Genomic DNA, 25,055 nt, shown 5'->3' with positions numbered 1-25,055 from the left:
AACATTACTCTGGACTGTGAAGCAGCCTCATCCTTTTTTAAGATTCAACAAACTCCGTGCACAAACGTACAGTTAGTGGGAGACAGCCTGGGCAATCCTTGCAAAGGATGTGGCTGCTTTAATGAATAGAGATGATTGATTTGCACAAACACCAGTATGAAGCAATTTCTGGCTATCTTTCAAAAGCAAGAAATCTAAAAGATATACATGGATTTTAGAGTTAGCATGTTCAGTGTTACCATTATGACGAGTGATTTATCAAGAAATCAAAACATCTGTCTAAAATCTAGAGTTCTTAATTTATGGAAAGAATAATATATGTAATTCCTTATATCAAGAGTGCCCATGAAGAACTCCCTCAGTGAGCAAGGTCTCAATCTGATTATACTGAACAAGATTAAATTGAAGGCTCAAAACTGTTAGTAAAATTGTATTTATCATTTATAAATGGGTTTTTTAATGGGGCAGATACCCACAGGAATATATGATAGGGTTCATTTTAGGATATTTTATCAATAATAAATATATATACCCAACTTCTTTATTTTTAGGAATTTTAAGGTATTGAAAATAGTATGATGAAATAGCTAATACCGTATGATTGCTGCAACTAGATCTTACAGAAAAATTGATGAGATTGAAAAAAGCAGTAATTCCTCTGATTCTGAGGTGTGGACAAGAGGGGACAGAGCCATAAACATGAAGCTACTGTTTATTTTCTGTCTTGTTCAAGATCACACACACACATACAAAAGAGACACATACACATATATAATATGCCCCCTCATGCACAACCCAGATTTCCTTACATTCTCCAATCTTTACTTTCCTAACCCCCTGGGGATGGGGGAACAACTATCTAATTGAATATTTCATAGATACTAAGAGATTTTGCACATGGACAAATGAACCTACCTTGTACTGTGGGCAGATTTTTTTGTAAAAGAGAAACCTTCAGGATATTTTTCTGTTTAATGTAATGGTAGTAAATACGATTTAGGAAGATTAATAGAAAGCAGCTTCCAAAGCAAAACAAAGCATTTTAAGATAGCATCAGTCTAGGTAAATGTAGTCATAAAATGGCTTATATTAAACAGATAAAATGGATTCAGAATTGCTCATTTATGAAAGTGCTCTTTATTTTGTTGACTAGCAAAGAGAAAATAGATAGCTAAGAAGCCATTATGGGAGAAAATCTTATGTTAATTTTCAGGACATTGATAATACTCTCAAGATGGTCTTTTGGGAAATAAGATCACCATGTATGAAATAGAGAAAGTTAAGTATATTCTCTGGATTAAATTTCTTGGAAATAAGTTGATTTGAACTTGAGGGATAGAAATTTTTGTAGGACTACTAAATTTTCTGTGTAATTCTAAGCATAAGAACAATTTCACTGTTTTAGAAATAGATGCTGCATTTATCTGTGTTTGACCAAAACAAGATGGGGATACTAATTTTCATTCTTGGATTAGCTATTTGTTTTGTAATGGTTTAATAATAGTGGGGAATCTAGATATCCAGGCATTACCTTTAGAGGCTGAGTGCTCACTATTTTTATGAGATGCTTTTTGGAAAAACTGATGGATTCAGAAGAGACCTTTGCTGATTATGATTTGCTGACCCAAATCTAATAATTTGGCAATCAAAACTGGATGGTTCCTATAAAAGTTATTAGACAAAGAATTTTAAAACAATATTGAAACACAGAGTGTCACAAAAGAGAAGCCTTCAGAAAAATCCCCTACCTCATTACCCTTATCAAGTCTGAATAAACAGAATCCTCCACCCTTGTATGCTAACTGGGCTGGACTCAGTTCATTACCTAGGCCCGTGGTGGTGAACCTATGGCACAGGTGGCGCACAGTGACCTTTCTGTGGGCACGTACACCGTTGTCCCAGGCCTTCAGCTGGATTTTATAAAACATTTTCACTTTAGGCCTCCGCTGCCATGTGTAAAAAAAAAGGTTCAATCAATCAATTTCAACTCGGGGAAAAAAAAACTTGCAAAATTGGAATTGATTGATTGAACTTTTTAGTCCCACCCAGTCTGCCGTTACCACCACAGCCATGCCCATCCAATGGGCCATGCCCACCCAATGGGGCACGCCCACCCGGCACCTGACGGTACATAAGTGGGTTTTGGATTGCAGTTTGGGCACTCAGTCTCTAAAAGGTTTGCCATCACTGACCTAGGCAGAAAACAGAGTTGGTTTCTCACATTAAAAACCTTCTTTGGCGAGGAGGAAGGGGCCAGAGACTATACAAGTGAAGATTGAACATATGGCCACACCCGAGACTGGAAGACTTATTGAGACTGTTGGTACGTGAGCAGGAAAAAAAACTCAGGTTGCTGCTGCTACTGCCAAAACAGAGGTTGCCTCTTTAGAAAGATGTTTTATTGAACAATACTTTTGAGATCTTGGCTTGGATGGGTGAAATTGGTGTAGTTTTCTGAAAACTTAAGGGACTGGGAAGAATTTAAACAAGTTTTCTACATCGTTGGAGAGTCCAGTGTTTGCTTTCTGTTACTCACTAGTTGGCTCTTCAGCTGTCTTATTTCAGGGGTGTCAAACTCGCAACGTCACGTGACGTGTTGCGGCTTTTTTCCATTGCCGGCAATGGGGTGGGCGTGGTTTCGGTATGATGCATCCGGCCTAGAGGCCGGCAGTTTGACACCCCTGGTCTATTTATTTGAAGCTCTCATTGCTAATAATCTTTGATCTCTCCACTAAAAATGTTTTGAATGCTTTTTTTTTACTTCTTTATGTAGATGTAGGAGAGTGAGTGGCAGAACCTAGGTGGGGGGAGGGAGGTGCGGAGTTTACAAGCCGACTAAGTCCAACTTTCCTTGAATTCCATGGACCCTTATCTAACCTCTAGACAGATGCTAACATTAGTTGAGAAGATTCCTGTGCACAGGCTGTTCAGCAATAAATCAGTTTAATTAGTCCTTCGTGTGGACCTGGTTTTTCCTTCCTGACTGTAGCTGTCATCATACCTTCTAATAGTACTCAGATACATTGATGTTTGAGTTAGCAAGAAGTTGTATGGGATTATACTGGAGTGTATGGTTATCATAATTATGGGATGAAGGATGAGGTTGCTAATAAAATCTACTTTAAGATTCACACCTCATATACTGCTTGAATTCGTTCTCTGGTGAGTTTCTCTGACAGTGAAAATTATATAGTAAATGGTCATATTTTTGCTACCTAACCATTTCCATAGAAAAGCTTTATGTTATATAGGCTATCAAAAACTGCTCATTTACCAAGTAGTGACTCGGGTAGGCGCCTTGTATAAAGTTGCTGTTCAAATGTGATGATTCTGTAGTTTTTTAATTTTTAATCAAATTTTAATGAGATTCAGTCTGTGTACATGATACAACATCTAAGTGAGGGTAAGTGTTGCTAATTGAAGTTGTCACTACAGTAGTTTCAAATTAAGTGAGATTTACTGCCAATGGTTTAAACTTTAAATGGTTAAATACATTAAATTGTTAAATACATTTCAAAAATCTGTACACATGGATGGAGAAGACAGTATAATTTCTATAGATAGTGGAGAGAAGGTGACCTAATAAAACTCCCAAAATATCTAGTCTGTTTTCCTGGACGTGAATTGAGAAAAAAAGGAAAATATTGGATCTTGTTTCTCATCACTTAGCCACTCAAGTTGCTGCGGACATTGATTCCAGCCGCTTTCCCACTGTCTGGGAGAATAGTTATTATTTTGTGTACACTACCCAGATGGAGAGAAACCATCAAATCTGGATCCAAAGACAGAGTGGGTGGGCTTCATGACCCTTTTATTCCCAAAGTCTTTGTTGATTCTCAAAATTGGTAGCTGTTGATGGGATTTGGGAAGGGTTTTCCATTGCTCAGGGCCAATTTTTTTGTCTGGTTCAGGTGACATTTTCCCCTTTGTTTCTTTAACAATTTGTTCCTTCTTAACTATTTCCCCTAAGGACCTTTTCCTGGCTTTTGTCCACCAGCTTAAGTGCCTGCTTCATCTTTAGGCATGGCAGCTTCAGCTTAGTCTCACAACACACTCTTACTTAAATTTGATTTCTAATTTCTGATTGACCTCATGTGGGCTGGACAGGGACAGCTAAAGGGAAGGAAGTGGCTTGGGGGCCATAAAATGCCCAGTTTTGATTTAGGAGCTATCAGTTCCTTCCTTTGCTGATTGCAAAATCAACAATCCTTCTCTTTGCAGAGCCATAGAGTCTCTCTGTGGCCACTTCTGTGATTTTGCAGCAGTTGCTTTTCATTCAGGAGTCCAGACACATCACCAGTGTAGAGTTCCTGGCATCTTTTCAACTCTTAAAGAATGAGCTCTTCTTGACAGACTAGGATTTTCGAGTTAAGTTGTCCGAGTTATGGTTCCTTTTGCTTGTCTTTTTACTGTCTTCTGGAACATATTCCCTGTATCTAGTTCAGGAATTCCTTATCTTCTGCGGGGATTTGCACAGTTTTTCCTCACTCCTCTTCTCATTCTTTTCAAGGAGGGGAGTCAATCTACCTTCGTAGCACATGCAGTTCTTGTTGTCTTCAGAAAGAAAAGTATCCCTGCATATTGTGAGAGTAATTTCTTGCATCTTCTTGTTCCTCTGATGAATAAGCAAACCACCCTTCTACTTGACTTTCCCTTCTAAACTCATGTTTGCTAAACTCAGTAAGCACTGCAGCAAAATAGTGGCAGCTGAAAAAGTTAAATCTATTCTTGCTCCATACTGACACTAGATTGTCCAAGCCATCCATCCTAGTGATCTCATAGATTCAGCCAAGCTGCAAAATTAATAAACTTTTAATTCCAATGATAATATATAATCTCATCACAACTTTTATATATTGCATTCACTTCCTCCATATTTATCAAATTACTTCACATGATTACAAATACACACTATTTTATTAGGTTGTAATCCTCACTTAGTGATGACTTGTTCAGTGATTGTTCAAAGTTATGACAACACTGCATGACAGACACTTAACACCATCCTCAAAGTTGCAGTTGTTATAGTGTCCCTGCGGACATGTGATCGTGATTTGGGTGCTTGACAGCCAGCTAAGAATTACAATGTATTTAGGAAGCATACCATAGTACTAATGGGAGATTTCAACTACCCAGATATCAGCTGGGAGACAAACTCTGCAGCAAGCGGAAGATCAAACAGATTCCTAACCAACCTAGTCGACAATTTTGTCATTCAAAAGGTAGAGGAGGGAACTAGAAATAAAGCTATCCTGGACCTAATTCTTACTAATAAAGTAGAAGTAATACTCTAATGGCAGAAAGTGAAGAAGAACTAAAGAGCCTATTGTTGCGGGTGAAGGAGGAGAGTGCAAAACTTGGGTTGAAACTTAACATTAAGAAAACCAAGATCATGGCATCCGGCCCTCTCAATTCCTGGCAAATAGATGGGGAAGAAATGGAAGTAGTGACAGATTTTATTTTCCTGGGCTCCAAGATCACTGCAGATGGGGACTGTAGTCAAGAAATTAAAAGATGCTTGCTCCTCGGGTGGAAAGCCATGGCAAATCTAGACAGCACAGTAAAAAGCAGAGACATCACCCTGTCAACAAAAGTGCGTATAGTCAAGGCTATAGTCTTCCCAGTTGCAATGTATGGCACTGAAAGCTGGACCATAAAAAAGGCTGAGCGCCAAAGAATTGAGGCCTTTGAATTATGGTGCTGGAGAAGACTCTTGCGAGTCTCTTGGACTGCAAGGCGATCAAACCGGTCAGTCCTAGAGGAGATCAACCCTGACTGCTCTTTAGAAGGCCAGATCCTGAAGCTAAAACTCAAAATACTTTGGCCACCTAATGAGAAGAAAGGACTCACTGGAGAAGAGCCTAATGCTGGGAAAGATTGAGGGCAAGAGAAGAAGGGGACGACAGAGAATGAGGTGGCTGGATGGAGTCACTGAAGCAGTAGGCGTGAGCTTAAATGGACTCCAGAAGATGGTAGAGGACAGGAAGGCCTGGAGGAACATTGCCCATAGGGTCGCAATGGGTCAGATACGACTTCGCAGCTAACAACAACAACAAAGAAGTAATAGAGGGAGTTGAAGTTCCAGAACCTTGTGGGAAAGTGACCGCATTATACTGAAATTCAATACAATGCAAACACAAGCAATAGAAAATAATTCAACCACTATCTTAAACTTCAAAAGAGCTGATTTTAACAAACTCAGAGAAAACCTAGGAAAGATTACATGGATGAAAATCCTAAAGGGGAAAACAACTCAAGAAGTGAGGGGAAACTTTGAAAAATAATATCATAAATGCCCAGTCCAGCGCAATACCACTGAAAAAGAAAAACAAGGAAGTCAAGAAGAAACCAGCATGGCTGCACAAAGGTCTCTCAGACAAACTGAAAGACAAAAAGGACAAATACAAAAAATGGAAAGAGTAACTAAGGCTGATTATCAGCAGATAGAACATGCAAAGACGAAGCTAGGGAAGCAAAGGCTTAGAATAAACAAAGACTTGAACAGAAATCAAGGATAATAAAGTTTCTTTCAACTTATTAATAACAAGGAAAAAGTCAAGGAAACTAGGTGCACTAAAGAGAGAAGTTGGCAAGGAAGTAACAAGCAATAGGGAAAAAACAGCTGCTTAACTCATTCTTTGCATCAGTCTTCATACAAAAAGAAATTATAGCACAACATACCAAAAAAACTACTGCAAAAGATAATCTAGAAACAAAAATTAAGCAAGAAAATGGTAGGAAAACACCTATCTGACCTTGATGAATATAAATCACCAGGACCCAACAGATTACTCCCAGAGTTCTGAAGGTGCTGACAGATGTTATCTCATAACCATTGCACCATATCTTTCAAAACTCCTGGAGCCTTGGGGAAGTACCTGAGGATTGAAAAAGGTGATGTGGTTCCCATCTTCAAGAAAGGGGGAAAAAACAGACCCAGGAAACTACAGACCAATAAGACTAATATAAGTACCTGGGAAGATCCTGGAAAAAATAATCAAAAAACAGATCTGAGAACAACTAGAAGCGAACAAAGTTATAACTGGTAACCAGCATGGGTTTGTTAAAAACAGATCATGCCAAACACATGTTATTTCATGCTTTGATAAAGCGACCAAATTAGTAGACGAGCAAAATGCTTTGGACATAGTGTACTTAGATTTCAGTAAGGTATTCGACAAAGTAGACCGCAATCTACTGCTTGATAAGCTAGAAAAAGGTGGAATAGACAACATCACCCCAGATGGATTTGTAGCTGGCTGACAAACCGTACTCAACAAGTAGTCCTTAATGGTGCTACATCCACATGGAGAGAAGTGGGGTACCACGAGGCTCCATCTTATGCCCAATACTCTTCAGTATCTTCATTAATGACTTAGACAAGTGAATAGAAGGGGAACTCATCAAATTTGCAGATGACACTAAACTGGCAGGAATAGCCAACACCAGAAGACAAGCTCAGGATCCAGAAACGTCTTGACAAACTTGAACAATGGACCCTATCCAACAAAATTAGTTTTAATGTGGAAAAAAGCAAAGTTTTACATTTAGGCTGGAAAAATCAAAGATATAAGTATAGATTAGACGAGACCTGATTCAAAAACAGTAACTCAGAAGGATCTTGGAGTAAGCAGCAGCAGCCAAAAAAGCTAATACAATCCTGGGTTGTATAAACAGAGGCATAGAATCAAGATAACATGAAGTATTAGTACTGCTTTATAAAACTTTAGTGAGACCATACCTGGAATACTGCAACCAATTTTGGTCATCATATAACAAAAAATATGTTGAGATGTTGGAAAAAGTTCAGAGAAGAGCAACTAAGATGATCAAAGGCCTGGAGACTAAAACATACTAAGAACGGCCGCAAGACACGAGTTTGGCTAGTCCACGGGTCAGCAGCCCGTGGCTCCAGAACCGCATGCGGCTCTTCAGCTGTCTCCTGCAGCTCCCAGTCCTCTGCCATGTGCAGTCCCCCCCCCCAAAAAAAAGTGGGGCTAAAAAAGTTCAACCAATCAATTCAGTCTTCTCACGGGAAAAAAACCTGCTAGGTTTGAATTGATTGGTTGAACTTTTTTGGTTTGTGGGACTGCCCACAAACCTCTTTTCTTCTTTGGACTCCACATGTCGGTAGCGGAGGAAGAGACTGGAGGACTGCTGGAAAGGTGAGTGGGCCCATTTTCTGTCTGCTGCAACTTCCTTGGGCTCCCCTCCTCTGAACACACCACTGCCATCTTGCCCGACTCTCTCCTGACCTCACTGGGCAAAACAGTGGAGGAGGGGAGCCCGAGGAAGAAAGTTGCAGCAGACGGAAAAAGGGCCGGACGGCCCTGCTGCGAAAGAGTGAAGTGGAAAGAGAGTCGGGCGAGACGGCAGCATTGTGTTCGGAGGAGGGGAGCCCAAGGAAGGCTCAGCAGATGGAAAAACGGTTGAACGGCCCTGCCGCGAAAGAGTGGGGTCGGGGAGAGAGTCGGGCGACATGGTAGTGGTGTGTTCAGAGGAGGGGAGCCCAAGGAAGTTGCAGCAGATGGAAAAATGGCCGAACGGCCCTGCTGCAAAAGAGTGGGGTGGAAAGAGTCGGGTGAGAGGGCACCGGTGTGTTCAGAGGAGGGGAGCCTGAGGAAGGCGCAGCAGACGGAAAAATGGCGAAACGACGCTGCCGTGAAAGAGTGGGGTGGAAAGAAGAGTTGGGCGAGACGGCAGCGTTGTGTTCAGAGGAGGGGAGCCCGAGGAAGGCACAGCAGATGGGAAAACGGCCGGACGGCCCTGCTGCGAAAGAGTGGGGTGGGGAGTGAGTCGGGTGAGAGCAGCGGTGTGTTCGGAGAAGGGAAGCCCAAGGAAGTTGCAGCAGATGGAAAAAGGACCGGACAGTCCTGTTGCGAAAGAGTGGGGTGGAGAGGGAGTCGGGCGAGAGCAGCGGTGTGTTCGGAGGAGGGGAGCCCAAGGAAGGCGCAGCAGGTGGAAAAAGGGCCAGACGCCCCTGCTGCAAAAGAGTGGGGTGCGGAGGGAATTGAGTGAGACGGCAGCAGCCCTTTTTCCACCTGCTGCGCCTTCCTCGGGCTCCCCTCCTCTGAAAACGCTGCTGCCATCTTGCACGCCTTTCATTATTTTTTATGATGATGAGGGAATTGCAGGAAAAAGAGAGGGCCAGCGAGCTCGAGGCTTGCAGGAGGGAAGAGCTGCGCAATTGGAGGGCTGGAGAGAAGCCGAGCAGGCAAACTTAAACAATGAAAGCAGAGTCCACCTCGGCTTGCCCTTTCTCTCCGCCGCTTAAGCCCCACAGTGTCTGCACCCGAAACACAATAGTGAGCAGCCCGCACTTCATTTCCTCCTTTGTCTCAGAAAACCCAGAAAGAGAGAGAGGGAGAAGGCAAACACAAGTGCCTCTCTCTATCTCTCTGTGAGCGTGATTGCAAGCTTGCTGCCTACCCAAGCTCTTAGCCCCCCTTCTGGGACACCGTTTCCAGAAGTTCCCTTCCTGCCCAGGCCGGGGGCTACCCAAAAAGACCAAAATAGCGGCGGCGGGATCTGCGAGCAGGGCTCCAGCAGGAGAGAAGTCAGGTGGGCGTTGCAGTTTGGAAAGAGAATTTGTTGTTTTCCTCCTGGGAAGGCAGAAGGGGAGGAAACAGGCAAAAGAGGGGAATTTTCCCAGCCAGCCAGCCAGCTCCCCATTCCTGATTTTATGCCACATTCAAAAAAAAACAACCCAAGCCTGGCACTGCACAGGGTTTGCACCTTGACACTCTCACAGTTCCCTCACTTGCCGCCCTTGCAATTGCACCGAAGCTTCGCAACGGCGCTTAGAATAGTGGGGAAGTGGGAACGTTCCGGGGCTCATGGAGGGAGGGAGAGGAGAGCTTAATAGGGGTGCAGGGGGTGCTCAGCCCCCCTCTGGCTTCTGCGCCGGGGCTGCTACCCTCTTTGCAGTGGCGGCAGCAGTGGCATCGCCTTCCATGCCGGTCCCATTGCAAGTTAGGCATGCCCCCGCACGCTCACAGGAAGGACAGGAAAAAAGGGGTGGGCTGTGCCAGTGTTGGGGTGGGGGGAGGAATAATGGATGCATGGGGCGGGTTGTGTGGGAGGAAGAGTCAGAATCCAAGGTGTTCAAATCTGGGTGGGCTCCCAGCAAACATGCGCCAAAGAAGTGATGGGAGAAGGAAGAGAGGAAGAGGAACAGCAGATGGGGGGAAGCGCCCTGTTTCTTCTTCTTCTGGCACAAACTCTGTGCTCAAGCCGGAATGGGAAGGGGGATGATGAGGAGGAGAAAGAGCAGTGACAAACTGCCAGCCAAACTCTTTGGGAGAGGGAGCACAGGATGGAGAGGAGGACAGCTTGCCTTGGAGAGGGAGGGAGGAGCCCTCCTCATCTGCCTTTCGTTCTCTCTTTCTCTGCCCTATTCCCTTCGCTACTCCACACTTCCTCCTCCTCCTCCCCCCAAGTAAACTGCATGCAAAAATCCACAAAAACCCCCAAATCGTGCAGCAAGCTGAGATAGGCAAGTCCGAGCAGCAACCTCAGAAGATTTGCTGCAGCAGCTCCTTCTCCCCGTCGGCCTCCTCCTCCGCTCCCTTGGAACAGTCTTTTTCCAAGGGGAGGAGAAGCCAGGACGGCAGAGCCGTCCATACCAGAGCTGGATGGGGGCAGGGCCGGTGCATGTCTCGCCTTAGGCTCCACTGTTCAATCAAGCCGCCTGTTGTGTGCGTGTGCACGTGCAGCCGCGTGCACATTTTGCAGCTCCCCAGTTTTTCGGGTTTTTTTTTGAGGGAACTGGTTCCGAGTGGCTCTTTCACTGTTTCAGGTTGCTGACCCCTGGGCTAGTCTAAAGAAAAGAAGAAACAGGGGCGACATGATAGCAGTATTCTAGTATTTGAGGGGCTGCCACAAAGAAGAGGGGGTCATGTTATTCTCCAAAGCGCCAGAGGGCAGGACAAGAAACAATGGTTTGAAACTGATTAAAGAGAGAAACAACCTGGAATTAAGGAGAAACTTCCTAACAGTGAGGACAATTAACCAGTCGAACAGCTTGCCTCCAGAAATCGTGGGCGCTCCAGCTCTGGAGGTTTTTAAGAAGAGACTAGACAGTCACTTGTCTGAGATGGTATAGGTTCTCCTGCTTGAGTGGGGGGCTGGACTAGAAGACCTCCATGATCCCTTCCAGCTCCTATCCTATCCTATCTTATTCAAATGTTTAGAACACTGTATTTCTATAAATAATAAATAAATATTCATGTACCTTTATAACTGCTCTTGTATTTTCCTTATGTGTCATATGATACGAACATAACAAATAGTACAGTGTAAAAAAGGGCTGTATTTTCTGTATATAAAAGAAATCTGTTAAAAAATCTTTGGCCTTCCCCATGCAGCCCTATGATTGGCCTCATGATTGACCACGCTAATAGGACATTCAGTAATAACAGGTCCTGGGACAGCTTTGGAAAAAAGAGGTAAATGAGTAAGCAGCTGTTACTTCAAGGTTCTGTTATAACCATAAACTGCCTTAAAATCTCTTAAAACCTTTATGTGGGAAAGGATGTCGCCTTTCCTTGCTGATGAATACAGCATGTTTGGAAAATGTAAGCTTGAACAAACAGTAGTCTGGTAAATTTGAAGGTTGAGATCCACATCAAATGCTACTTGTTTTAATTTCTTTTGTGAAATGAAGAAATACCTCCCCCCCACCAATTTCACCTTCAGTTGACTGGAACCACTGTTTTGAGTAATGATCCTCTGTATGTTTTTTCCCAGTGCATATGCCCACGCACCTAGTTTCTTTCTCTTCTCCCGCTTCGCCTATTGTGAAGGAGTCTCTCTTTGCAGGAGTGTGTTCTTGATCAGCTCAGAGAAAAGGTTGCAAATGTTGCTTTCAAAAAGAGAAGAAAAAGATTATTTTTTTTACTCTTTACTGGCCAAGCGTAATTCAACACACAAGGAATTTATCTCCGGCTCACATACAAACAACAAAGTGATAAGTCATAGATCATAAATCATAAGCTACGCACAACTGATAAATCATAATATGCCAATAGGAGAAGGTATAGGAAAGATGAGACGTGAGAAAGATGAGAAACTGAGAAGGGAGATAATAATAGCAATACAGCCTACTACCTGGGTAAACACCTTTAGGCATAAGACAGTACTATGGGAGTCAGATGTTTAGCAGAGTGTTGGCATGGGGGAAAGAAACTGTCTTGTGTCCAGTTGTTTTGGCATGCAGTCCCCTATAGTGATGTCTTGAGGGAAGAAGTTAAAACAGTTTCCAGGATTTAAGGGGTCTGTAGATACTTTCTCAGCCCTCTTTTTGGTTTATGCATTATAGGTCCTGAATGGAAGACAGGTTGGTTGCAATGTTTTTCTGCAGTCCTAATTAAAAGTAAAGAAAGGGGGAGGGAAGGAACACTATTAATTACGAAGGGACATTGTGATTGACTCTTGCAAGACTTTGAGTGAGGCTGTTATATCACCTCACACAATTAGGTCATGTTCAAAGACTTTGTGCAGAGTCTTATGGAACTTCATGCAGAGTATTAGGAGTAAGAACACCTAACGTCTTTTTTTAGCAAATGTCTTTGGAAGATATGTGAAATAGGTCTTAACAGGAGATCATGTTATTAACAATAAATACCGGAAGAGTGTTAAAATGAGACATCTTTAAGACTTGCGTAGGCAGAAATAAAATGTTTTTCAGATACTGCAGTTTAAAAGAAAAAATGCTACTTGGTAAGATTGACCACACTTAATTCTATGTTCTGTGAATACTTGCCTTTTAAAACTCGATAATACATTTTTCTTTTCAGAAAACATCTAAATCCATGTTTATGAAAAAAAATCATTGAAATTTATTGAAAACACAGGCATATTTATTACTCAAGGAAGCTGAGTATCTGGATCCGTACCAATCGGGTTTCAGACCCGGGTATAGCACGGAGACGGCATTGGTCGCGCTGGTGAATGATCTCTGGCGGGCCCGAGATAGAGGTTATTCCTCTGTCCTGGTCCTATTAGATATCTCAGCGGCTTTTGATACCATCGACCACGGTATCTTACTGCGTCGTCTTGAGGGGTTGGGAGTGGGAGGCACCGTTCTGCGGTGGTTCTCCTCCTACCTCTCGGGCCGTTCGCAGACGGTGTTAGCAGGGGGGCAGAGGTCAAGCCCTAGGCCCCTTAGTTGTGGAGTGCCTCAGGGATCGGTGCTCTCGCCCCTCCTGTTCAACATCTATATGAAGCCGCTGGGAGAGATCATCCGTGGCTTCGGGGTGAAATATCATCAATATGCTGATGATACCCAGCTTTTCATCTCCACCCCGAACCAACCCAGTGATGCCCTCGACGTGATGTCCCGTTGCCTGGAAGCGGTACAGATTTGGATGGGAAAGAGGCTTCGACTCAACCCGGCCAAGACTGAGTGGCTCTACATACCGTCATCTCGTTTAGTCCAAGAGGTTCCATCTTTGACTATAGGAGGAGAGATGTTACCTCCCATTGATAGAGCACGCAATCTGGGCGTCCTCCTAGATTCACGACTCAGTTTTGAAGATCATATTGGAGTCGTGGCTAGGGGGGCATTTGCCCAGATTCGCCTAATATACCAATTGCGCCCCTTTCTGGACCGAGATGCCCTACGTACAGTCACCTACGCACTCGTTACCTCCCGTATAGACTACTGTAATGCTCTCTACATGGGGCTGCCCTTGAAGACCACCCGGAGGCTTCAGCTGGTGCAGAGTGCAGCTGCACGGGTAGTGATGGGAGCACCCCGATACTCCCATATTACACCCCTCCTGCGTGAGCTGCATTGGCTACCGGTTGCCCTCCGGGTGAGATTTAAGGTGCTGGTACTTACCTTTAAAGCCCTACATGGCTTAGGCCCGGGATACTTGCAGGACCATCTGCTGCCGGGAATGAATTCCCATCGCCCAGTACGCTCACACAGAGAAGGCCTCCTCAGGGTACCGTCAGCTAGGCAATGTCGGCTGGCGACCCCCAGGGGGAGGGCCTTCTCTGTGGGAGCGCCAGTCCTATGGAATCAGCTCCCCCCTGAGCTTCGGATGGCCCAAAATCTCCAGTCCTTTCGCCGCGGCCTCAAAACACTCCTTTTCCACCTGGCTGACCTGGACTGACAGGCATTTTAATTATATTTACAATTTTTAATTTATTTTTAATTTTTAATTTTAATTTATTGCACAGATGATTTTAATTTTATTTTAATCTTAATTTCTGTACTTATTATATGTTTTGTTGTTAGCTGCCCTGAGTCCTTCGGGAGATAGGGCGGGATATAAATCCCATTAATAAATAAAATAAAATAAATAAATAAATAAATAAATAAATAATAAAGTTTCAATTTGAATTAAATAATACAGGAAGAAACTGTTATTTGTAATTTTACTGCTAATTTATCATTTTTGTCAGTTTTACCCTATATGATTAGAAATAAATAGAATTTCAACTCTATGAGGGATTAATAGGCTAGATCTGGTTCACAGCAGAATTAACAAATAAAATTTTTTACTGTTCAAATAGCTGCTTCTGTCCATATTTTACCAATAATCTTCATTTCCATACCAGAGAAAATGGTATTAGTAATTCAGGGGTGCATATTTTGGAAAGAGAGAACTTGGAACAGTGAAGTGGAAAACCTCATTACACAAATTGATTTCTATTTAGCTGATTTAGTTTATAATTCCTAATAAGGGACTAATGAAGTGTGTATATGCTTCATTCTAATGCACTTTGAGATTCCAAGCAAATGTTTATGAATGCAAGGAAAAACACTGGCAAATTATAAAATAATGAACTCTCCTTAAATAACAAAATGAGTTGATAGTTGATAGTTTTTATCTTTTTTCATTAGTTCAAATTCCATTTATCTATTCAAGCATTCTCCAACTGTTCTGTATATGTTTACATTGAACTAAGTACTAACTAGCCTAAATATTCATCTAATTTATGCTGCATAAATAATGCAAAGTTGTACATATTGGAAGACATCGCTTATGGAATTGTTTGCATGAAGTGTACCTATGTCAGGTTTTATTTATTTGTTTGTTTTGTTTTAGTCAGTACTGCCTGAATTAATAGCAGTATCACTTAGACTTATATACCGCTGAGCAATTTACAGAGTCAACATATTGCCCTCAACAATCTGGCTCCTCATTTTACCGACCTCGGAAGAATGGAAGACCTTGAGCTGGTGAGAATTGAACTGCTGGCAGTCAGCAGAATTAGCCTCAATACTGCATTCTGACCACTGCCCCACCATGACTCTTCTTTATTAATTCTTCTAATTAAGGAAGCTTTGTCCAGTATTAAGATTCCTCAGTATGCATTCCAGCTATATGGTAGTTGTCTCTTGTGATCTTTTTGTGTTTGGCAAGCTTTCCATCTGCTCAAACTTCAGGAGTGAAGAAGACAGATTTTTCTTAATTTCCAGTCTCTAGGAATGAACTGTTACCTTGAGAATGTTGACAAATGCCCTTTGGTTCACTTTTAATCTTTGCATCAGGATTGGCTTTTTAATAATGAAATGTGCAATTTCACCATATAGATTCAGGGAAAGGAATGTAAAAGTAGTGGAGAGTGTACAATTAGAAGAAGTGATATAGCAGAGGAATGAAGAATAATTGGAATATATACTCATTCATAAAAGAAAAAAGTTCATGTTTGGATTGAGTTTTGTTTTCTGCTTGATTGTGCAGGGTGATACAAATTGTTGAGATGTAAAAGTTGTTGATTGTGAAAAGACTTCATATTTCTTTTAATTGCTCAGTTATTAGAATGGGCTTTATATTATACAAATCAAATTCATAGATTAATTTAAGTAGCTTTGCTAGCTTTGGCAGTGACAGGCCAAGTAGTTATCTTCCCCCCCACACACACACACACGCAATGAAGATAACTTTGTGCATACTTGTGTTTTGCAAATGGAAGAAATTACTATCAGGTGTGAACTACAATATGGTCCACAGTGCATATCAGTAACCATAGACATGCTAATCATAGAATAAAATTTCCTAGAACAAATTATATCTGGAAAGTTTGGTTTTTACTTCCTTTTTCTTCCCAGCTTTTATGTTTATATGTTATACTGTCACGGAATTTATCTTGTATGTGAACCGAAATATTTTTATAGAAAGATTAAATGGAATCTGTGACAAAAAAAACTAGGTATGGATTTCCAAATAAAGCCTTCATAAAGTATGTATTGAAGTATGTATCTTTGTATTTAACTGCACCTGTAAAATATTTTTTTATTTTTGTTTATTATTAAGTTTATTTGCTGCCCATCTCATTTTGAAGCGACTGGATGGCTTACAGCATAAAAAACATTAACTTGAGATTGTGTTCATTTTATTCCCTAGTTATGTTATTTACCTAAATTGCAAGTGATTTTAAAACTAGAATTTACCTCTTTCCAAAATGCATTAAAATTGTAAGCTCTCAAGGTATGAAAAACTACTTAGAAAAAATAGCAGTACAATATTAGCAGTAATAACTTTTAGCAAGACTAATGCAAAATAGAAAAAGTGATTAATACATCATTGATATATTCCAGAATTGGCTAAACAGTATTTACAGAGTTCTTACTTTAGCCTTTTAAGTGCTAGCTCGGTAGTTTTCATCAAGTTATATGCACTTTCTTTTAAATAAGGAGTTTTTATACCAAAGACAAACTATAGATTGGTGTCTAGGCTGATCCAGCAGGACTCATTCTGCTTTAGAATTCTGTTGCATAGAGTTATTAAATGACTTCCCACTGTGGGATTATGATGAGTAATCTCTAACCCTAGGTCGGTTTTCTAGTTGCAAATATTGTTGAAGTGTGTATCTAGCTGTTCCTTGCATTTGTCCTAGAAACCATCCTACAAAAAAAAAGGCTTTCCAGATTTTGTACATTCCCTTTGGAATAGGTTGATGGGAGTCTCTGCGTTGCTGCCCTCTAGTGGCCATCACACTTTATTACAGTGACAGCAATAAAGAGTGGGTGAGGCGAAAGAGGCAAGCAGCAGAGAGAAATCAATACACAGAGAAAGGGAGACTGGAAAGAAGAAGGGAGGAGTCGCTTCATCAGCCATTCTTGTCTTACAGGGACCCAGCTGTCACTGGGAAAAGAGGAGGGAGGGAGAGAGAGAGAGAATTTTACTATTGTGTGAATCAAGAGGGAGGGGGCAGAGCAGAGTGAGGAAAAAGAGAAAAGTGAGGGACAGCATTTGTTCTACCTGAGCTCCAGCTTTTTTGCAAGCTAGTGCTGCTTCTGAATTGGAAGGCAGGAGCCGGCACCGCTGCTGCTGCAACAACAACAACAGCCACACACCATGTCTGGTTACCAGGGCAAGAAGAATATCCCCAGGATAACTGTAAGTGACTTAAGCCCTCCTGTCCTCCCCTCTTGCTTTTGTTGTGCGTTCTTTTTTTATATTTGCTGCAGTTTAGGTCGGCAATACGGCCAGCTGCATTGCTTCAGAATTGCTAGAATGTGTTTCGGTAAGAATAAGGAGATAGCCGGGTCGGCATGCAGAAAAAGAAGGGAGTGTTTGCAGGAATGCCCCCCCCCCAAGTAAACAAATGGGAGATTTCTGTTAATCTGCGCAAGTGACGATTGTAAGGATTTCATTTTGTGTTCTGACATTTATCACTTGTTAAAATGCAGGGTGCTTACGAAAAGCAGTGTTGTTTATTTGCAATACAGACTTAAACTGTTCTGATCAGCTCAGCCGCCCCCCCACACACACACTTCCTGTTGTCCAAAGTGTCTATAGCATAGTGAAGACTTTCTATTTACAAAGTTACATAGGGGAAGTAGGGTGCTCAGTTTGAGATCCTATTTTTTGGGGAGGAGTCGAGGAGACCACATCGAGCTGGGGGTTAAGCCAAAATGCTCGATCCTTCCTCACTTTATTTTATGTCATTTTATTTATTTGTTTTTGTTTCTTCCCGTTTTTTAAAGAAGGGATGCTGTTATCTTCAAGCTGTCTGCAGCGTGTTTTTATTTCTTGTGAATTTGGGTGCGTCATGCGCTTTTTGACTTACCAAAGAGGGAAAAAAGGAATTGGTTCTTTTATAAAAAGAGAAGTCAGATTCATGAACTAATATAAGGAATGTTAGTTTATAATACAATGTTTGCTAACCTAAGAAAAAATATATTTGCTGTAAAGCATGGAAGAGAGAGACACTGTGAAATATTGCAGTATTTTGCATCTTTCTTGGCGTGTGCTCTGCAGATGCCTTTCCAGTAGATTCATACTCCACCCTGACTTATTGTTGATGCAATGAAACGCCTTGCACTCGGGATACCCCCTTGGTTTTTAATAGGCCTGGGCTTTTTTGTTACTGGCTTCTGATACAAGGAGTGCAGCTGTACTTTGTCTCTAATGCATTTTAATGAAATCTTTTGTGGGATGGGATATGCATTGGGGGAATGGATGGCTACTCCATCTTTGTAGCAAACAAAGGAAGCGCAATGAAACGCACACACACACATACAAAACATACACTTGACTGAAAGCTTAACATCTATACATAATTTGCCTGAAAAAATGTTTTTGGTTAAAAGTCACCAATTTTCTGTTAATCGAGTGCCTTGTGTTGTTTTTTTTAGTTTGAAAAGCATGATTATGTAAGTTACAGATTTATTTTGTAGTGAGTGAAGCATGTTTTTCTTCCTGTCATCTTAAATAAAATATGCCATTTTAGCTTGTTTGTTCATCCCATAAAAATAGGATTCTTCTAGAATCTTTTGGGTAGGACTTGGGGTGGATTTTGTTTGTTTATTTTAACATGCAATAATATCGGAGATCCCAGTCCCTGGATATTTCAAGAAAACATAACATCTTCACTTATAGTTCTTGGAAGAATCATTTTGAACATAACTGATTTATTAGTCTTTAATACTATGATGTACCCAGTATGGATCAGTCTTTTTGCTATTTAAACCCGTCTTATCTGCTGTTTTTCAGCTTGAGCAATCAAGAAACGAGACAAATGTACTGAGCATAATACAAAGGACCAGCCTTGGGAAATAGATGCATTTTCTTTCCCATAGGTCTTCAAGGTGTGATCCACATTAGCTAAATTGAATGATGTTGTTTTCTTTTGTGCTGCTGCACCTGACTGCAGTACTTCTGCTTCTTTGATAATCTGTGCAGAGTTGCCACACCTACTTTGGTATTCAACATAGCCAACATTTTCTTTGAAAGGCTGGGAAATCCATTTTTACCAGGGGTTTGGTCAGCCATCTAGTATCTAGAATTCCTATTCTGGAACCCCTCTGTCAGGGTCCATATTGCCATGATGTGTCCTTTGCTTCAAAACAAGAAAAGTCTTGTGAATTTGGCCTGAGGATTTATACTTTGTCTTCTAAGAACAGTTGTGTGTATATAGATTTGTGTAATTTTTAATGCTTGCCTATCTTCATAGAAGAACTAAAGATAGATAAATCTTGCTGAGAACGTAATGCTAAGATTTTGGGGTGGGGTGGGTGCAGGACTGTTTTGTTTTTATCTTAGCTCATTTGAAAAAAGATTATGAGATGACAAATGAAGAAAGAAGCTAATTTTCTAGATGAAATATGTGTATGCATTATAAGATTGGTGATAGTTATAATTTGTAGGCCAAATGATAATATTAGAAAGGTTACAGTATTGTGCAAAATATTCCTTACTCGAGATACAAGGATTGGTAATTCTACTGTGGAGTTGATGTGCTCAGAAGTTGCTTTTTTAGGAATACCAGGACCACCTTAGAGACGTGTATTCCCTGCCACCCAAATGGTGTGTCATTAGAGTAAAGTTCTCAAATCCCTCTGCATCTATTGCCATAAAGTAACATATTTTACAAAGAAGAAAGAAATGCTGTGGATCAGGAATTATATATAGCTACATACAGATTGCTGCATAGATAATGCGGATGGAAAGCAATTCATATTATCTTCATCATTTAGTAGGCTGGCCATCAAGGATCTATTGCATAAAACATTGTCAAATTCTAACTTGATTTCAGATGAGATAAATGTAGCACTTTATTCTTAAGATCATGAGTTCTTAACAGTCTAGAACATAACCAAAATGTTAAAGAAAATTATTTTAATATTAATGTTAAATGATTAAAATCAAGAGAACTTCTCAAACATATGGGAAAGAATCTTGGGATTTTAATTCAACATATTATCTTGGAACTCTTATGTACTCTTTAAAGTTACAGAAAATTATTAAGAATAAATTTCTTAGATGGTATTATGTTTCCCTAAAAGCACATTATATTTTTTTCTAAATTGTGTTTGGGAATGTTAATCAAATTAGTACCATAGTGCATCTCTGTGGCAGTTGACTCAGTTATTCATTTTGGCTTAAATGTTTTCAAGAAATTAGAAAAATATGTAGCATTCATTAATTTTTCTAATGTAACTTTATTGTCCATTTTTATTCCTTTTATAATATAGTTTATATTTGAATTTTTGAAACTGTTATGGGTGTTGTCTCAAAATGGCTGCCTTTGACATGATAATTCACAAAATAGCTATTTCAGAAATTGGTGATACGGAATTATGGAAACCTTAAAGACATGTTGCAATCATGGTTTGAACCACAGACCTCTCCTTTAAACCCAGCAGAGTGCTAGTTCACTGAAGCTAAAAAGGCTTGCCTTTTTTGGAGGGATTAATATCCTCCTCCCCCACTTTTATCTTCAGGTCCAGATCTAGAATGTGAGAGATGCAATCTAAATATAGTCTAAATAAAAGAACAAATCCAGAGAAAGAAGAAAAACTCACCTAGATAGACTTAGAGATGAAAAATAATTTGCCAAGGCGAATTGTTGGTAGATAAAAAGTCAATGGGATTCAAGGTAGATTTAGATCTCCTGTGGACATGAAGGGGACCCCCAAACTGATGATGTGCTTGACCCCCTCCCTCAGACTCAGCCATGTCATCTCCTAGGTCCACCCTTATCAAAGTAGATAAGTAAGTAAACAGTTATCAGAGACTGAAAGCATCCTCCAAAACTGTTTTGACAATTAATTAATTCAAAAAGGTAAACCAAGTGTGTTTGTAAAGCAGCCAGGCTGAGGAGGCAAAGCAGTGCAATGGAAAATGGAAAGCTTTGTTGCTCATACTTCTGCACTAAAGTAGCTTAATTTCCGTTAAGAGGAGGTTCTACTGAACAGAAGCACCATCATTGTGGAATTTTCTCCCAGGTGAAGGAAGTCTGATCACCGTGCATTTTTAAATATCACCTCAAGACATGTTTGTTCACCCACACAATTACAAGTTAGACATTGCCCCAGGGCAAAATCCTTAACCAATGTGATGTCCATTAGTAATATTTTGAGTGTTAATAGAATAGTTTTAGCTATCATAATTAAATGAGGAAAAGGACATGATATGCAAGAGCCCCATAAATTCAATCTTGTTTTTTTTTCAGAAGCAGATTCATGGTATGACATTATGTACAAAATAGAATTCAGCAAATAAACTCTTTGAACCATTTCTAACAAACCTGGAAAGCCGTTTTCATGTTTTGTTTAGCAGTGATTAAGGCACCAGGCTAGAAAGCAGGAGGCTGAGTTTAAGTCCTGCCTTATTCATGAAAGCCAGCTGGGTGATTTTGGGCCAATCTGTCTCTTTCAGACCAACCCACTTCACAACATTGTTGTGAAGAAAATAGGAGGAGGAAGGTGTGTTGGATATATTCACCAACTTGAGTTATTTGTAAAAACAATAACAGTAGGATACAAATAAATAAAATAATGTTTATTTTAAACTATAATTTCTTTCTTATATACAGTGACAGTGTTCTCTGCTAAACTGAAAATTTGAGATTATTCTTTCTTCTGGTTATGTGGAAATGCTGAAACCTCACACTTTACAAATCTATCTTATCTCCTCTCATCTCAACATCTCATCTCATCATATCATACCATAAGTATGTCATACTTCCTGCATAATTTTGCCCTTAGTTCATACTTTATATAGAATTCAGGTTATTTTTTAATCTTAAGAATCTAGTGTTAGATCAAATGTTTTCTCTTTTTAAATATATTTATAGTATCTTAGTATTTCTTAGCTGCTAGCCAACCCAAACTGAGTAGTAACAATCCCTGTTTACACTTGGATATGAGACCTCCAGGGGATTTCAGAGATTTAGGCTAGGCTGGGAAATCAAATTATAATATTAATTTAAAAAAAGAATATCCCAGAAGAAGGCAATGACAAGCCACTGCTGTAGTTGTTGCCGAGAAAATTACTTGGATATGTCCATAGAATATGGCTCAAAGGAATTTGAATTGTAGAGAAGAATTTACTTCATCATAAATTCAGGTTTAAACTATCTTAAGTAATTGAAATATTCTGAAATGACTTATTTTCAATCATCTGTTCTGATTAATAGTTGTCTATATGTTCTAAATTATTTTTAATAGAGATCAATTAAGCTGTCTAAGGAATCAGGCAGAAGTCTCTCTTTTGGGATCAGTTGATAGATACGATTTCTTTTGCAAGTCTATGGACTGAATCTTTTCTTTGTGAGTTCTGTTAATTTGCCCCAGCAAACCAATAAACCTGAATGCCTTAATTTGTTACAATTTTACTTATTCTTAGTACTGTCTTGATTGATTTTTTTTAACTCTTATTAAATTATTATTTTATATTGATATTTTAATTATTAGCCACTCAGATTTGCATATGAGATGGGCAGGCATATAATTTGCTTAAAATATATATAAATAAGCCTTCATGTTAGCGTCCTTTATTTCTCATAAAGACAGTCCTGTTTGTAAATATTTAGAAGTGATGGCATTGAACTGTTGTTGGCCTGTATGGTTTTAGAATCAAGGTATTTGAAAACAGCACAGTAAATCATGAAAGTTATCTCACAACCTATTGAAGGTACTCTTCTCCCTATCTCTGAGGGGTGGGGGAACTTGACTTACAGTCTATGGTTACTTCTGTGTGGGAATTCATAATCAACAAAGTTTTGTGTAACAGTAGAGAATACCACATTTTATACTGGGGAATTTTGAAGGTTTAAGTCCTATTTAAGTCAGTGGAAAACACAAGAAGACTTGGGAGGAGGCTGTGCTTTAGTTATGTAGACTCCATGAATGAGATTATTATCATCCGTACACTGTGGATAGTATTTGCCTCAGACTAATAATGGTTAATGATCCAAGCTCACATAGGGTTGGCAGGAAAACGTGGTTGGGTGTGGGGAAGCTTAAATGAGTTTTGGCAGAATGAACAGTGTCTTTATTGTAATAGTCCAGGGTTCTCAATAAGCATGCTAAAGTCCTTGCTTTTAGTCAATCCTTTTCCTCTAAATGCTATGGTTTCCTTTTCAATTCCTCTTATATCTGAATGTATCTAGGATGTTCCATTTTAAAATAGACATGATGTCATTGTACACATCCTCTCTTTCTGCTTGATAGCTAATGTTTGGGATCAGTTTGGTGCTGATTTTTTTTCCTTATTCAATTGATAAATGGTGTCTGATTTCATGATCAAGCTCTTTATGGTTATAATTGCAATATTTCTAAAATGGGAATGTTTTATTCCAGATATGGTACATACTATGCTTTTGAAATTATTAGGTCTTTAACAGTGATAAACTCCCATTCAGTTTTTTAGAAAAAGAAACTTGAAAAATTCTTACATATTTTAATACTGAAGGAAATGCTCTCGGTAGCTTTTGTTGCTGCTTCATATTATTATTATTATTATTATTATTATTATTATTTACTCCTTTCTTGAAAGGACGAAAAGTTCAGATAGCTTTCCTCAAACAAAAAGATAAGCTTACAGTACAAAAGAGGAAGATAGGTCTTTGTTTTGTTACAAGCAGGAATAGGAAAGAATTCAGGCTGCTTTGAACCCTCCTGGGTTCATCCATGATTAGATGCTGTCAGTCATCGTCATCCCAGTGTTTTTCCCACAGGAGTGGGGTCCACTTTTCAGGTCAGCAAGCACTATCTTGCACGATCAAACACAGCATCCAGGTCCAAATGGTTTTTTTTCATGTCCACATTTATTTCCATCTTTTTTCAGCCTTCCATACAGACACTTGCCATCTATATTAAAGTTGAAGGCAATGGTATGGAGTGCTGCTTGTAGAACACGGCTGTACCATTGTAGGCGTTTCTCCCACATCTCTGATATTGGCACAATGCCTATTTTATTCCAAACTGTGTGATTGTTGACATGGTCAGGGAGAGAAATGCCTAACAACCAAGTTTGATGTATGTGACTGTTGATCCATTTGGTTGTGACGGAAAAAATATCTGACTAACTGGCTTGTTGCTGGAGCCCGACATCACTTTGATCTATGTTCAGCTCAGCACCGCCCAAGGGGGCGGGCCAATAGCACCACTAAGAGGAGCAGACCTCATCACCAATTGGGTATGGTCAGTGGAGTAAATATTATAAGAATTTAGAAAGTATGTTAAAAATCCAGTTTTGAAAACAATTCAGAGATTGTGTATAAATCTGACATACCCAAAACTTAAATTTTTGTTTATAAAACAGGTAATACAATGCGTTTTAGCCAAAACAACCAACCACCTGAGCTTCTGGAAGTTCTGCTGAACCATTCTCAAATGACAATGTGGCAGAAACAAAACCCAGAGTACTTTTGTTTTCCTAGGTTTTGACTGAAACAATGTCCACAAATACATGTAGTTCTCAACAACCACAATTGAGCCCAGAATGTTGATTATAATTACCACCTAGCTCTTCACATTGCTTTTGTTAAGCAACTGAAGAGATGCCTCAGGGTAAGGAAGTCTTGGGAGGCGCAGTGCCTACCAACATGTAAAAACTTACTATGGGTCAGAAGGCTTCTCTCAGCTACTCCAGGAGTGTTCAGGCCTCCTCCTTGTCCCTCCGCGCCCCCCACCCCCCAAATCCTGAGAGGCCTGGCCTTCTCGCCTCACCACCACTCCCAAGAGGTCTGCTGAGGCTTTCCGGGCATGGCAAGGCAGAGAAAAAAGCCAGACCTCTTGGGAGTGATGGAGGAAAGAGAGGAGGCCCACATGTCATTGGGCCTAGCTAGCCAAACCTTCCAGCTCC

At 40.3% G+C, this 25,055-nt stretch overlaps 1 protein-coding gene across 2 annotated transcripts in view; it reads left to right on the top strand.

Annotated features, from left to right (window-relative positions):
* DPYSL3 (dihydropyrimidinase like 3) overlaps positions 1-25,055 on the top strand; it is a gene marked incomplete at its 5' end in the record, with an annotated part of 65,918 nt that overhangs the window by 6,360 nt on the left and 34,503 nt on the right. The window contains one exon of one of the 2 annotated variants that reach the window (XM_083355372.1): positions 17,012-17,357. The exons of the other annotated variant lie outside the window; for it this stretch is intronic. Within the exon in view, the coding sequence (XP_083211498.1) occupies positions 17,316-17,357 (42 nt within the window). Of the gene's footprint in view, positions 1-17,011; positions 17,358-25,055 lie in introns of those variants that run through there. 2 annotated transcript variants of the gene reach the window in all.

This window comes from Vipera ursinii (assembly GCF_947247035.1).
Source record: "Vipera ursinii genome assembly, chromosome: 2".
Taxonomy (NCBI): Eukaryota; Metazoa; Chordata; class Lepidosauria; order Squamata; family Viperidae; genus Vipera; species Vipera ursinii.
This window is presented reverse-complemented; position numbering and strand designations above follow the sequence as displayed.